The sequence below is a fragment of the Vipera ursinii genome, assembly GCF_947247035.1.
Source record: "Vipera ursinii genome assembly, chromosome: 2".
Lineage (NCBI taxonomy): Eukaryota > Metazoa > Chordata > Lepidosauria > Squamata > Viperidae > Vipera > Vipera ursinii.
In genome coordinates this window covers 32,079,171-32,096,110 of record NC_139513.1, presented here as the reverse complement: position 1 = coordinate 32,096,110, position 16,940 = coordinate 32,079,171, and the positions used below count along the sequence as shown (strand labels likewise).

General features: G+C 36.6%; 1 protein-coding gene across 1 annotated transcript in view; it reads right to left on the bottom strand.

Annotated features, from left to right (window-relative positions):
• PTPRG (protein tyrosine phosphatase receptor type G) overlaps positions 1-16,940 on the bottom strand; it is a 716,833-nt gene that overhangs the window by 80,026 nt on the left and 619,867 nt on the right. Inside the window, exon 13 of the mRNA XM_083356115.1 lies at positions 2,491-2,623. Coding sequence (XP_083212241.1) covers positions 2,491-2,623 — 133 coding nt within the window. The remainder of the gene's footprint in view (positions 1-2,490; positions 2,624-16,940) is intronic.

Below are 16,940 nucleotides of genomic sequence, written 5' to 3'. Positions count from 1 at the left end.
AAAAATGCAAGTAGAAAAATAGGGACCACACTGGTGGGAAGGTAACAGCATTCCGTGCGCCTTTGGCGTCTAGTCATGCCGGCCACATGACCACGGGGACGTCCTCGGACAAGCGCTGGCTCTTCGGCTTTGAAACGGAGATGAGCACCGGCCCCTAGAGTCGGAAACGACTAGCACGCATGTGCGGGGGAACCTTTACCTTTTACTATTTGAAGATTATACAGCTTTTATTTCTCTTTAAAAATTTAGTGGTTTAAATTTATTTAGAATCTACCCATATAACTGGCTATTAGACAGATGATGACAGTGAGCTTAATAATAATAATAATAATGCACCTATCCATGCACATATATATTTATCTCCCAGTTATATCCACACCAAGGACTGTTCTTGTTTACACTTATCCTCTTCATGGTGTGCTTCCTTTTGAGAAGAAAAATGTTCACCTCAACTCACCTTCATCACTTTACATGTTGCCTTTTATGTCATATTTTTGCCTCTGACTTAACTCAAGTCTAAAATAATATGAGTTAATAAATATTTATTCATTTAAAAGATCTGTGTGGCTTAAAAATAACCTATGAGCAGCTCATGAGAATAAATCCACAGAACCATAAAAAAACCCCACCATTTAAAGTAGATGCTTACTACTGATTTTTCTTAAGGATGAAAAGGAAACCAAAGAAAAATCAGGACCATTATGTAAATCACAGCCTGATGTAATCCAAAATATGAACGTCAATATGAAGCAGAGTGATCTTTGTTAGAATAGATTCTTGTACACTTACCATTTACCTCTGACGGCCTTGAAATGACTGCCATTTATCTCTGGGCTAATGCACATATACCAAATATCAATGACTATTCAGTCACGATACTCAGACATGAGTGAGGGTTACAAGAAGTGCTGCATAGTTTAAGCTCATACACTCATCTTCACCTCTTTTCTGGAGACATTATGAGATTAGAAGCTTCTGCTTCTAATTTTAGACTAAAACTAACTTCAGTAGATACTAGTCAAGATATAACATGGGTTGGATGTTTGGGTATCATGGCAAACTGCAGCTAAAGGAAATGGCTGCATCGGAGGAGAGGATCCAAAAAAAAAAAGGCCCACAGAAGCTTGTTCTTGCATTTCTGAGTATGACTCAGCATTTGCATGCAAACATTTTAAAATTATGTTTTATCCTGCCTTTGTTAATTTTTAAAAATTACTCAGGGCAGTGAACATGTGGTGTGAGTTCGGCTGAGAGAGAATAGCCCAAAATCTCATAGTTGGATGTGATGCCTAAGATAGGACTAGAACTCACCATCTTGTGATTTCTAGCCTGGTGCCTTAACCACTAGATTTGATCTTATGGACTCTGATGAGTATGTGTGAGAAATGATGCCATCAAATCAAAAAGGAAGCAGAAACTTTAACCCTAATCAACATTTTCCTTAACATTACCTATATTGTTTATTTCTTGCTTTGTCCTAAATACCTTCTTCCACCTTTTCCAATCTTAAAATCATCACATTTAGTTTTAGTCAACTTAGTAAAAATCCATGGTATCTGAGTAGGAGGTGTGTGGTGTGTGTATGTATGTGTGATGATGCATTTGTGTTTTATGGCCACGGAGGACTGTCCTGCTATTTCTGTTTATGGAAACTCACTAAGGGGGTGATAGTTGTGTATATATTTTAAAATACTCATATTTTATTTTTTTTAACTGATGGTTACCAATGTAATAATACATTCAATACTTCTTACATTGTTCGGTGATATAGTCAAAGATCAATTGCAAACAACTAAAAAGCTATCTCACCTGGGATTTATTCTGGAGTAAACCACTTATGATTGTTGCTGTAGATCAGTGGTTCTCATCCTTTTCTTCACCATGGACCTCCTTTAAATAGCTTTTGTGGCCATGGATAATGGACACAGACCACCAAGACTTAACTCAAGATTTAAATCATAACATTTCTTCAAGCCTTTGGGGCCCCCCAGGGGTCCATGGACCACAGGTTGAGAACAATTGTTGTAGATAATATAATCTTATGAAATGAAAGCTAACATAGTTCACAGTGATCCCAGATACCTTGGACCATTCATCTAATCTCAACTAGATGCAGCATTAAAATGATTTTTTCTCCATCTTTATGTTCTCCCATACTGTTGAGCCCCAGCTCCTGTAACCCACTGACTGTTACTCAGTAGTGATGGAAGCTGAAATCTAACAGATCCAAGAGGCAAGATCTCGAATCACTGGTCCATGGTCTCAGATAATGGAGGACTTCCTCAGAATTTCTTGATATTGGAGTCCTTCACATACAAAGGGCATGTCTTTCTCCCGCATCATTTTCATGACATAAAATTGTTGAGCTGGAAATAAATAGCTGATTGTCAAAGGTTTTTTTTCTCATGACAAAATAGGAAATAGCCCAGAGGGAACAAATTCACAAAAACATTTACCATAATATAGTTGAAATTATTTAGAAAGGCTCACCTCCAGTAAACTAGCACAGCAATAAGAAGGATTAGGCACACAAATGTCAAGGCTGAGACCACAATGAGGGGAATGATCCATTCCATTTTGCCACGAGTGGGTCTGTTGGTCATGCTGGAAATATTCTTGTCTGCTGTACAATAAAGCAAACAGCGACAATAAAATAGGTCATTACGGGCAAACTGTGATAAGTAATTTTTAGAGGTAAACAACACGAACTTATTGCCATTCTATTCCTTGCACAGAAGTGAAGCTGAACTGGTTATGCAGTGCAGCCCAGCAAGGCCGGAATCCATTCAGTGAGAAATTCCCACAGATTTATTTTCTTTTGGGTGAGGATACATCCTTAAACCAACACAGGCAAAAAGACGATAGATGACTTTTAAAATATCTGCTTTGTTCTACAGATCAAAGAGAGGTTGCAAAATGTTCAGATGAATATTCTGTAAAAAGTGGAATTTATGGTGAACACAAATTTTTCAAACCTCACTGAAAAACAGGCAGACAGGTTATGAGGTGTAACTGCATGTTTTACTTCTTAAAACTCCTCCACATTGCGGAAACTGTCCCTGGTCTGGAGATATATAGATACACACACACACACACACACACACACACACACACACTATAATCACAAATGCTTAATATTTTATCAGCAACGTATTTTCTGGGTTCTAACATTTAACTTACTAATACATGTTAAATTCCTTTCTCTCTACCTTTTCTTGCCATTGATAAAAAGTATAAAATATACTGAATCTTCTTTCTCTTTCATTTTCAGTGTCAATCTATCCATTTCTGCATAATCTAATTTTTTAAAATTAACTCTTCCTCCGTTGGTAAATCTTCATTTTTCCAATGTTGAGCGAATACAATTCTCGCTACAGTTAATACATGTAAAATTAGATATATACACTCTTTCTTATAATTTCCTACTATTACGCCTAACAAAAATAATTCTGGCTTAAAATCTACATGTTTTTAGTCATTTTCTCTAACCATATGTGTATTCTTGACCAGAATCTTTTGGCTTTGGGGCATGTCCACGAAAGATGTAATAAGTGCCTGGTTTTTGTCTACATTTTCAACAATTGCTAGATATGCCTGGTCTGGAGGTTTTTAATGGCCTGCTCCAAAGGGGCTTTTCAAAAGTTTGCAAGTGGGAAGGATTTGAGTCACTGGTTGTAACATTTCACTGATAGAAAGGCATTGCTGCCTATGAATCAGTCCTACAGTTCTTGGCATGGATAAAAATGTAACACTCTTTTGCATAAACTGTCCTTCAGTGCAATTGGAATGTCTTAGATATTTTAGCAGAAGTACTGAAGTCATCATTTTGTACATAAACAAACAAACATACAGGGAGTCTTTGGGACTGGAGTTTCTGTTTTAAGTCGAAGCAATTGTAAAGCAAGTCAACACATGAACGGATCTGATTTTACAACCATTTTTACTACAGTTGGTGATCTTGGTTAGTCCTTCCCTTACAGATTTAGAAAGAAGGCAAGGACAAGCCACATCTGGAAATATTGCCAAGAAAACTGCAGGAACTAAGAGAAAAGTATATAGGTTTTATCAACGGGCTTTCTCCTCTAGCCTCACTGGATCAATTGGTTTTGCCATCACAAATGTACTCCTTAATATCTCGGTGTTTTCAGCCAACAAGGCATCTTTTTAAAGATAAGAAACTTTATATATTATATATACTGATTTATGTGAATCTAAGATCAGTTTACATTCCAGGTTAAGATAACCTTGATAGATATGCATCACACTGAATGTTAATATGACATTTGGAGGTTTGCAATTTTTACCTTATGAAATTGATAACACAGGGAACATGGAGAGAACATGAATGTATTTACAAGACAGGGCATAATAATTTCAGCTGGGACACCTGATGCAAAAATGCAGCGTCCTGCCCATATTTGTTAACAAGTTGATAAAATGACCTGGTATTTAATCAACCAACCTCAGTTCCAGGACAAACCCTCTTTTCACTCCACTAGATGGTTCAAAAGAAGGACATAATAAAGAAACAGTAAGAGAGCATGAGGAACAAGCAGAAGGACAGCAATATCCACAGCAATCACTTTTGCGATCCTCTACATCTCTTCACTAGTATGGCAGTGAAGTAAATTTGAAGATTATTTTTGCAGTCTGAAATGCAGAACCCCCAAATCAAGTTTAATTTTACCTGGAGAATCAATAAGGCACAAGAGCACATTTTATGTTAAAAGCAACTGTTACTGTATAATGCAACATATTTACTAAATATGTCTCTTCATACCGATTGGAATGCATACAACATAAAATCACAAGCCATGGGCTTAGTTGGACTTTACCTTAAAACAAGATACCCATGTCACTCTTAAATTTACACAGCTTTACCTACATATAAAACCTTTTTTGAAACTCTACTTAATTCTATTGTGTAATCCTATCCCTTGGCTACTTGTGTTTTCTGATTTTGTTTTCAAACAGCAGCAAATCTTAGAGAAACACAGTTGTCCATTTATGAAAGGAAGGAAATACGGAGACAGCAGAAGCAGAAAACAACATTGTCATCTGCCGGAAACGTTATAATAATAAAAATCTTGTAACTGTTACTCAGAGTGGACAATATTTAAAACTAACACAACATTAAAATCAGTTAAAAGAAAACTTAGGCAGAATAAGCAAAATTACAAAAAAAAAACATGAAGGTAGATAACATTCAGTTAAAAATTACAAATGGTTTCTGAAGTCAGAAGATTTTTAGTAAGAAACATTCTGCTATAAACATGCCCTAAGTTTAAAAAGACAGCCAATACAGCAATACAAAAATATAAGAGAACAGGGTTTGATGAGAGGATGATTAGAATATGGAAGAGACAAATGAAGGAGAGATTAACCATTAGCAGACAATACCTAATAATGGAGGATGTGATGTCTTAAAAAGCCCTGCAGATTAAAGGATTAAGTAATGTTTTATGGGGATAGAGGCATGATTTGAACAATGGTAGGCAAACCACTGTGAAGGGACTTCCAAATATCATTACCGTGATCTTTAGCTATATTTCTATCATTTAAGTTAGTCCACAATTTGTTCACTTTATTATTATGTTAGTCATTCCCAAAGGTCTGTTTATCATCTGCACCACAGACTGGTGTTTGTAATGTACTCTGTTTATTTGCACAAAGTAAAGGCAACATCTGGTTCAAAGCAATACAACTTGAAACTTAATTACTGATAATTTTCTTAAATGCTCCAGCAGGTAAAAATATGAAGAAATCTTAAGGAAGAGTAGACCAGAAATAGATACTATAATACACTCCAAATGTTTTGCTGTATATTCGCTTCTTGTTAGCTGCACTGTCTGAGAGCAATGTAAATTGATTCTAAAACACCTAGAAGATATCAGACTTGAGTGAGTTTATATTCCTGAGTCATAAAATTATTATTAAATTTCTATACTGCCCATCACACCTAAGAGACGCTGGGTGGTTTACATCATCATTACAGAAATGTATTCAATTGTTAAAAAGAGCCGTTTTGATTAAGGCTATGATAAGTTTTAAAAAAATATGATTCTATGAATTTATGATAAATCTTTTATGGGTTTTGAAATATAAAAACGTAGCAATATTGCCAATCAAGCTTGACATCTGAAACGTTTCAAATGTCTTAATATCATAAATACATTCATTCATTTCACTGAGTAGAATGAAATATATGTTTTAAATACTGTATGGATGAGTAGGAGAACAGTGTTGGAAATTTATGATCCACTCAATATTTTTCTACCTTCTGCTAAATAGCTGATTTTAAATGATTAAGAATGAATAAAATCTCTACATTTAAAAAATAGCCTTAAATATTCCATATGATGGAAACAAAACACTGTTAAGTTTAGAGGACTCTCATTTTAAAGACATTTTGTTTGTTTGTATGTATGTATGTCACCTAAATCCCTGGATTCACATTAGGTGGCAAGGAAGAAATATGTTAACAGTTTGTAGCTAAAAGCTACTTATTTATTTACACAAAACATTTGCATCCTGATCCCTTTCATTAATTCCAAGAAATTAATATCAGCAAATAATTTAAAATAATAAATGAAAAAACCCTTCATTAAACCTAGTGTAAAACAATTAAAATATCTTCAAACCAAAAATTTCAATCCACAAACGTTTGCTGAAAAACCCATTTTTTTTTGTTGCATTGAGAAAGACAAAAACTGTGATGGACATTTAGAAGTCAGAGGGAGAAAGACCACTCTTTAAGTCAGGACACTGTTCTAGAAAGAAGAGGCTAGTTGTGAAAAAAACCAAACATACACCCTGGTTGTGGGTCTCTTTCACATCCTCAGTAGAGGTGATCACAACATCTCTTCTGAGTTCAATGAGCATGAAGAACAGATTCTATTTGAAGAATATTCAGCCGTCTTCTCCCACCAGCATGATGTCTTTGACCACACTCAAAGCAGCCTTGAGTAGAGTTCAGTGCAATAACCTGTAACAATGTAACTTTTACTAGGGTCTCCCAGTCTAACTTAAACAGAACACAGCTGATAGACCAGCCCAAGTAAGGCAAAAGCTCTCCTGACTTCAGACTTTACCTGACAGTCCTAGTAGAGTCTGTAAATCCACGAAATCCACAAATCACAGACATGCTCTTTCAGGGGGAATGACTCTCTACTAATAATCTGTATAAAGGACTCCAAATGGTTCCTTGGCAATAGCAACTCCATATTGCTGGGGTTCAATTTCAACTAGTTTTGTTCCGTCTGTCCTCTTACTGCCTTGGGACATCAAGTAAGGACCTCTGTTGCATTTGTTGCCTTACCTAGATTGGAGATATATAACTGATTATCTTTAATACGGATGACACCCCTCTTGAAACCCATTCATGACTTGCCCCAGTAGTTTCACATTAATGTTAAAAAGTGGGGGAAAGAGTCAATTCCTATGGCATCATATATAGCAGTGGTCAAGAGTCTGATCACTCATCTCCTAGGCTTATAAACTGGAACCACCCAGCCAAGAAGGAGTGGAACCATTACAATGGCCTATCACCCATACTTCACATATGATTCAGTGGGAGACCAGGGGCAATGATATCAAATGCCACTGATAGCTTTAATAGGACCAGAAAACCTGCATTTCCTCTACTAAATGCTGACTAAAAAGGAACAAAATAACCTCCATCCCAGGCAGTCTAACCACTTTTTCCATTATCTTTCCTTTAAGAAGAGAAGATGGTAGGTTGTGTATAATGTCAAATCAAGAGAGGGTTTCTTTACATGAGAGACACCCCACTGCCTCCCTGTTTTCAGAGGCCGTTAACAGATGTTTTCACTGTTCTTGACGCCTTCTACTGCCATTTCCATGTGCCTTATCCTTCAAAACATCAGGAAAAGCATGTTACCCATTTTTCAGCATCAGCAGCAAAAGCGGAAGCATTGCTACACTCAAATTTAGGTGTGATGTTCTTTTGCAAACATGGTGGAGCATATATGTATGGAGGGAGCTTCCCTTTACACCTGGATATGAAGTCCTTGGCCTGTAGGTCTCAGCTGTGACAGCTTCATCATTGAGAAGAGTGGGGAACAGTTGCCCAAGTTGCTTGCTAGCATTCCAGATGGAGCACCCCCAAATACTCCATATGTCCATTGCAATTTAGAAACCAGGTTTAACTCTTTCTAGGTATATATTTCTATCTCTATCTGGCTACAGACGCATACGCACCATAAACATGTATCTTGAGAGAAAGGCAGAGAGAAACTTAACAAGACATTTATAATTGTGGACACGGGTAACAATTGCCTTTTTAAAATCTGAAATATTTTAGTATGCATAGAAATAGTATAACAACGTGTGTGTGTGTGTGTGTGTGTGTGTGTGTGTGTGTGTGTGTGTGTATACAGTCATGGCCAAAATTGTTGGCACCCCAGAAATTTTTCCAGAAAATCAAGTATTTCTCACAGAAAAGTATTGCAGGAACACATGTTTTGCTATACACAGGTTTATTCCCTTTGTGTGTATTGGAACACAACAAAAAAGGGAGGAAAAAAAGCAAATTGGACATAATGTCAAACAAAACTCCAAAAATGGGCCGGACAAAATTATTGGCACCCTTTCAAAATTGTGGGTAAACAAGATTGTTTCAAGCATGTGATGCTCCTTTAAACTCACCTGGGGTAAGTAACAGGTGTGGGCAATATAAAAATCACACCTGAAAGCAGATAAAAAGGAGAGAAGTTCACTTAGTCTTTGCATTGTGTGTCTGTGTGTGCCACGCTAAGCATGGACAACAGAAAGAGGAGAAGAGAACTGTCTGAGGACTTGAGAACCAAAATTGTGGACAAATATCAACAATCTCAAGGTTACAAGTCCATCACCAGAGATCTAGATTTGCCTTTGTCCACAGTGCGCAACATTATCAAGAAGTTTGCAACCCATGGCACTGTAGTGAATCTCCCTGGTCGTGGACAGAAGAGAAAAATTGATGAAAGGTTGCCACGCAGGATAGTCCGGATGGTGGATAAGCAGCCCCAAACAATTTCCGAAGGAATACAAGCTGTCCTGCAGGCTCAGGGAGCATCAGTGTCAGCGCAAACTATCCGTCGACATTTAAATGAAATGAAACGCTATGGCAGGAGACCCAGGAGGACCCCACTGCTGACACAGAGACATAAAAAAGCAAGATTACAGTTTGCCAAAGTGTACTTGAGTAAGCCAAAATCCTTCTAGGAAAATGTCTTGTGGACAGATGAGACCAAGATAGAGCTTTTTGGTAAAGCACATCTTTCTACTGTTTACTGAAAACGAAATGAGGCCTACAAAGAAAAGAACACAGTACCTACAGTGAAATGTGGTGGAGGTTCAATGATGTTTTGGGGTTGTTTTGCTGCCTCTGGCACTGGGTGCCTTGAATGTGTGCAAGGCATCATGAAATCTGAGGATTACCAAAGGATTTTGGGTCGCACTGTAGAGCCCAGTGTCAGAAAGCTGGGTTTGCGTCTGAGATCTTGGGTCTTCCAGCAGGACAATGACCCCAAACATATGTCAAAAAGCACCCAGAAATGGATGGCAAGAAAGCGCTGGAGAGTTCTGAAGTGGCCAGCAATGAGTCCAGATCTGAATCCCATTGAACACCTGTGGAGAGATCTTAAAATTGCTGTTGGGAAAAGGTGCCAATAAGAGAGACCTGGAGCAGTTTGCAAAGGAAGAGTGGTCCAAAATTCCAGGTGAGAGGTATAAGAAGCTTATTGATGGTTATAGGAAGCGACTGATTTCAGTTATTTTTTCCAAAGGGTGTGCAACCAAATATTAAGTTAAGGGTACCAATAATTTTGTCCGACCCATTTTTGGAGTTTTGTTTGACATTATGTCCAATTTGCTTTTTTTCCTCCCTTTTTTTGTTGTGTTCCAATACACACAAAGGGAATAAACCTGTGTATAGCAAAACATGTGTTCCTGCAATACTTTTCTGTGAGAAATACTTGATTTTCTGGAAATACACACACACACACACACACACACACACACATATATATACATATATATATATATAAAATCCTGGAGAAATTGCTCCCAACATGAGTCCATTACTGACAAACTTATAAAACAGCAGCCTGTTTTGGAGGGGATAAGGGCACAATTGAAATATACTGTATACTGTTAGTTGTTATATGAGAAGAAATATAGGTAATAAAAATGTTCTCCAAGGAGTGGGTGCACTGTAGTATTTGTGTTTTTTTATACTGCTTTTTTATTTAGACTTATATGTATTATGTTTGTATTATTTGTATTTGAATAAAATTAAAATTAAAAAAAGCAGCCTGCTGTAGAATGTTAAAAACAATGCGTAAAATATATAGAAAAGCTTGCACATTTCTATTTCTCTGCATCCCAACAACTTTGCATAGTAATAAAAGGCTAGCTCTTTTAATTTTCAATTTTTAAATAAAGGCAATTCAGAAGCAAAAGCATCCTGTATGGTTTTGTTTTTTTTGTAAAGTTGCCCATTTTTTTAAAGAGTGAGGAAACTGGAGTTTTGCTAAGGAATGCAAACACTTTTTGATGGCATATGTCACTGCTACATTAATTCAGTTTGCCTTTTGCTTGCTTGGAATTCATCCCAGGCAGAGAATAGAGGAGAATGAATATATGTATGTATGTATGTGTAGACACCCAAACACACAGAGAAAAAGAGTTTATGCCTCAACAACATTCTACCTAGCTTAACCACCAACACTGGCAACTATTTGTCAGCCAAGTGAAATTAGTAAACTTTTTGATGGCAATTAGATGCCTAAGAAAACTGAATTCAATAGTTTTCACCAACTTTGAATCTCTATGAAGATAATTATTGCATTAAAGATCCCCTAGTATTATGAACCAAGATCAAAATGAGATTAACTAACCATGCTAACCTAACCACTCACAGTGTCAAATATGAATTTATTCTACATTATGGAATTTATTTATTCCATAATGGCTCTTAGGAGAGCACTTGTTCACTGCAGAGAACTATCATGAAAATATTTCCTTGAATAAAATCTTCCCTCAGTCATGTCTGGTTACCCCCCCAAACCAAGGGCAGTAAATAAGCTTAATTCAGTGGGAATACAGACAAAAGGCATGAAATGAGAGATTACTAAGATCCAAAACACAGCCAAGTAGATCCATTTTTCCCAGAGATCCCTCTTTAAAGATGACATTCTGTGTCCTAATGAATAAACAGTGAAATAGAAACAGATCAAGATCCAGTGGTTTCCACTACAGCAGAAGCCATTTAATCAAATCCAAGATATTTTAAAGTTAACACTACTCTATTACTGTAGTGTTATACTGCAATATACCGTACAATTCTATAATATGAAAGGAGGTAATAAAATAAGCTAAAATAAGCTAGTTTTATTTAGTCACCGGTACGGCTCTCATTTCTCTGTACACCTTAGTATGTTTTTCCTGTTTCGACTGGCATCCCGTGTTCTCCTTTAGTGTCATATTATGTATACACAGTCTGCCAGCAAAATCTGGTCTGAGTCTTTTGTTTACCTACATGCAAACTGGCATCTACAAGCTGCACTGCAAAAATATTCATGAATGACAAGAAATGATAACTTAATAAATCTTGCCACATATGGAAGAAGAGGGGGGACCCCCTCCATGCACAGATGCTTAATTATCCTAATGAGGTTATCTCTAAAGGTTTTTTTTTTGCACGAACTCCAACTTATTTTAAATACCGTACTGTGGTATTTTAAATACTATGCTGACATCTGAGCAGACTAGACCCTAGACATTCAATGTGAAAATCCATTGCTCCCTGATGGATATACTGAAATCCATTGCTTTCTAGGTGATGGATGGTGGTAGGAAATATAACTTTTGCCACAGCAGATCCTAAAATTTAAAGCTTTAGCAGTCTTCAAAAAAACCCTGAAAACCAGTGTTTAAGGCACCAGGTAGAAGCCAGGAGACGGTGAATTCTAGTCCTGCCTTAGACATGAAAGCCAGTTGGGTGGATTTGGGCCACTTACCAGGAGACTATAAATTCTAGTTCTGCCTTAGGCGTGAAAGATGGTTGGATGACTTTGGTCCAGCCACCCCCTCTCAATCCAACTCACCTCATGACATTGTTGTAGGGAAAAGAGGAGAAGGAAAGAGCATTATGTTGTTTGCAACCTTGAATTACTTATAAACATAATAAAGATGGGATATAAATAAATAAAACAAAAATAAGGGTGGTAAGACAGTGATAAGTTTTTTCCTAAGGACAACCAGACTGCGTGTGTCAGGGACTCTTTAAAATACACTATATTAACTCAATAGAAAGATGAGGTTTCCACCAGGTACCTGTGCTAATTTGGACACTACATTTTTCTGTGTGCTTCCCCATTCCCATCTCCTTTCTTTTGGGAGCACATAATCTTAAACTCAGGATCTAATGTCTTTGGGAGCCGTGACTATAATGTGCTTTACATGTAACTATTATTTAGCACTGGGACTACTCAAAATTTATGTATCCCATTCTCAACCGTTCAAAAACAGGACCCCCCCCAAAACTTTTCAACTCATCAACTCCTTCATGAAATTTCACATAATTTGTTACTCCACCAAACATTTATTATATGAAAATAATTTAAACCTTACTATTTTAAATAACAACAACAACAACAACAACAACATTGACCCCTTAGATACTCCAATTGACTCTGGAGGGTCACTGTTGACCATTTTGGAGAAACCTGATCTAAAACGTCATCAAATAGCTTGTACTTTCCCAGCTATAAGCAGAAAGTCTAACAAGAAGGGGAGGGGAGGCAGCAATTAATTCATTACAAAACAATCTGCTCTGCCGGGCTTCCGGTTTGTGCGCACGGCTCTTCTGGATGCCAGGAACAGTCCGCTTCCTGCTGTCCATTCTTTCTTTTTTGGAGAACCCTGAAAAGGGTCAAAAATCACCCTGGAGGGGCAATTATCACGAGGAGGCCTTCCCTCCAATCGCGGAAGGGCGGCAGCCCTCCGCTTGAATCTGGGACAATCTCCTCTGGCCCGAAGAAGAAGAGACCTGCCATAAAGATGGCCGATCACTAAGCCGCTCCCTGCCGAAAGCCAAAAGCACTACCTAGCATGAAGAAGCAATCTGGAGGACCTGGGTGAGCCTTTACCTTTCCTATTCCCTTAATCATCTTCCTGTGGGACTTTCCTGAAAATCTCTTTCCCTATTTTTTGAGAAAACGGTGAATATCTACTCTGGGAACAAATCTTAAAGCCTTAAAGAAACTCAATAAATTCAGCAAAGAAATTAAGCAATTTCATCTGTATTTACTAAAATGCTCCTATTTGTTGCTGGGGAGCCACTATCCTATTTTCTCTCTAAGCTGTGAATTAAGGAAAAAAATTGGACTAATGCTACAAAAGTTCTATATTAATTTGGAAAAAAAGTAAGTTTTTACATTGCATTTGATATGTTATTGATGACATCTTGTGGCAAAACCTGGTATAGCAAGTAAATTTCTTTTTTCTGTTGTGAGAGCTGACCGAATAACAGAGCTGTCCTTGACATTATTTTTAAAGATAAGTGTGGGAACACCTGGCACTGAAAACAACTCTTTGGAGGTGGATAATCCTTGACTCTTATCAAAATAGCCTCCATGGAAGATTTAGCTGCAAACAATAATGAAATGGATGAATATATACCACCACTTGACTATAAACTGATACTGGACACGATTTTGGCAATGACAGAGCAAATTAAAGTCAAACTGCAAGAAAAATCAGACAACTCAAAGCCACCAAATCAAATTTTGACTTTAAATGAGGAAAAGATAATCCAAAACCAAATAGAAGAAGTGGAAACTAACACTAAAATAGGAGATTTCAAAGAACAACAAATGCAACCTACAGAAAACCTTAAAGTCCAAACTTTAGTGGCAACTACAAAACTTATAACTCAAAAAGCAACAGCACCTAAAGAAAGTAATACTAAGAGTGAAGACACTAAAGGCCTTCAAATACATTATATTGAGGGTTCAACTAATCAAATGACAACCGTAACACCAGCTACTACTTTCTACCTAACCCAGATAGAATTGGAAGAAGAAAAAGACTTGACTGATCTAACGACAACTATACTACATCAATCATCAAAAACTGAACTATCAAAGCAAAACTACAATGGTTACAAAGGGGACATTTTCCTTGCAAAATTGACATATGGATATGTTCCCTGGATTCAAATAAGGGGTATAGGAAGAAAGGGAGATACATTTGAGAATTTAAAGATGCCAAAAGGGAAGCCTGATTGGCACAAAAGGAAGGCAAGAGTTACATTTAAAAAAGTGAACTTGTTTCTTTTTTGGGATTCCTAAAGATAGAGTATAAAAATACCTTTCAATGGATTAAGGGGAATTTCTAAAAAATATAACTGATTTTACATTTACAGTAGGTTTTAGATCTGTAAGGGAAAACAAAAGTAAGCTTTTAGAATATAATTCTGAACTATATTATATAATTTGGAATGATATATCAAAAGATAGTATTTTAACAATTGATGTACGGTTAAGATGACTTTTAGAATATATTAGTTGTTACTTTTGAACTATATTATAGAATCTAGAATTTTATATATAAAAGATAGTATTTTAATAATTGTTGAATGGTTAAGACAAAAATATCTTTCTAATAATTGGTGATTTGTTAAGATGAAAACTAGACTTTAATGGTAAAACATAAGAATGTTTTGTAATGAACAATGTAAGTTTTGTAGACAAGAGAACTATTCTTTATTGAAATAGGGAATTGTGGGTTACCCAAAAATTAAGCTTCCCTTTTGTTTATTATAGGCTATTCTAGAATATTATATTGCAATTAGATAAAATTTAAAAACAGGATATTGATATGTATTAGTGAAAATATATTGAAATTTTTGTTAATTGACTAGGTTACAACTAGAAGTGTACTAACTTGACTATTTTGACTATGTGATAACTAAGGGAATCAGAGAGGGAATCCCTGTTGATGCAACCTGAACTATTCACAACTTGTTATCTGTTATTTTGACTACCCAACCACCGTATTGCTTCACAAATACATGTATACGTAAATATTAAAAAAAATCAATAAAACTTGTACAGAAAAAACAACAATCTGCTCCACCCTCTGCAAATTCATTAGCAGTGAGGCACATTTTGCTTACATTCATTACAACTTGCATTGCAGAGTGACAACGAATGGGTTGTAATTTGAGTGCACATATACTTCTTTCATATTTTCTGGCTTGATGCCATTTCACCCATAAATCCTCAAGTATGGCTTTAGTTAATTATTACTAGGAATTCAATAGCCATTTTCAAGCTTGCTCTGCTCTACAGAATCAAAACTATGCAAACCCTTTCCTGGAATCATGTATTTAGTAACCATATCTACCTTTGACTTTTAATGATTGACCAAGCATTCCAATCAGATCGATCAAATTATTTGACCTTATCTGGAGTTAAAGAGATATGTGTATCTATGAGTAAGACTCAGAAGAAGGGGCTTGGATGCCAAAGTGCCTATGCCATTTTCATATCCAGTGTTTTTAGAACATCTGGTTTCCTTGATTTGCCCTTCTTCAAATCCATGAACATCCTTCAAAATCTATTTTGAAAAGCAAAATGTCTTACAATTCATCACCCAAGAAGAATAGCTCAAGTGTTGGACCCTTTCCAACACAGTCCCTTGTTTAGATGATTAGATTAGATTAGATTAGATAACCTTTATTGTCATTTTTTCCTGTGGGCACAATGGCACACATTAAAAATGAAATTTAGTTGCTTCCTCTGAAAGTGTACACATATATAACACACATTTAAAACATACTATATACAACATGTGTATAGACCTACACTCTTACATATAAGTAACATATAAATATTAATCAGTGTCCATCTTGAATACATAACAGAAGGAGGAAGCTTTAGTGCTCACTAATACAGGTTAATACTGTATGGAACAAAACTGTGACTGAATCTGGATGTTCTGCTTTGGATACCACGGAGCTTCCTCCCAGAAGGTAACAAGGGACACAGATTGTGAAGAGGATTGTGAAGAGGATCCCTGACAATCTTGCAGACCCTGCTCAAGCGACGCTTATGTGCTATGTCCTGGATGGAAGGGAGGGAACTGCCAATGATCTTTTCAGCCATCCTCACCACTCTCTGCACTACCTTCCTGTCTGAAGCAGTGAATGTTAAGAACTCGTTTATTCTGTAGAATCCAATCTGGGTCAGTCACTGGGACCAGAGGTTTAGTCTTCTGAGCTTTTGGACTTGTGCTGGAGCCCATCCTCAGGGAACTTCTCTCTACTGGAATGTGTGCTCATTTATTCTATCATCTGTAAATGTGCCTGTCTCTTCCAATGTGGTAGTCCAATAGTCTTCTTATGTATTTGGAAGTTTTCCCTCTTTTAATTATAAGTTTTTCATTTATTCTAATCTAGCTATACTTCAACATTCCCTTTAAAACACACAGTTTACTAGTCTAGTCTAGTCTAGTCTAGTGTAGTCTAGTGTAGTCTAGTCTAGTCTAGTCTAGTCTAGTCTAGTCTAGTCTAATCTAATCTAATCTAATCTAATCTAATCTAATCTAGCTATACTTCAACATTCCCTTTAATACACACTCACAGTTTACAAGTCTACATGTCCATCTAATTGTAGGACAAAAATGGCAGAACTTTGGGGAGGAGTCAAAAGAGGAATCAGCCTAGAGTCTCTATGTAGGCACAAATGGACTACGTTCAACTTGTCTTGAATTCCGTTGACCCTTATCTAATGCCAAGGTAATAATAACCATTAGTTGAGCTGTGCATAGGCAGGACTAGTAATAACTAAGTTTAATCAGAACTTCATGTGTGGTCCTGATCTTTCATGCTTGACAAATTTGGATTCTGTTAATCAAAGGATGGTCTTTAC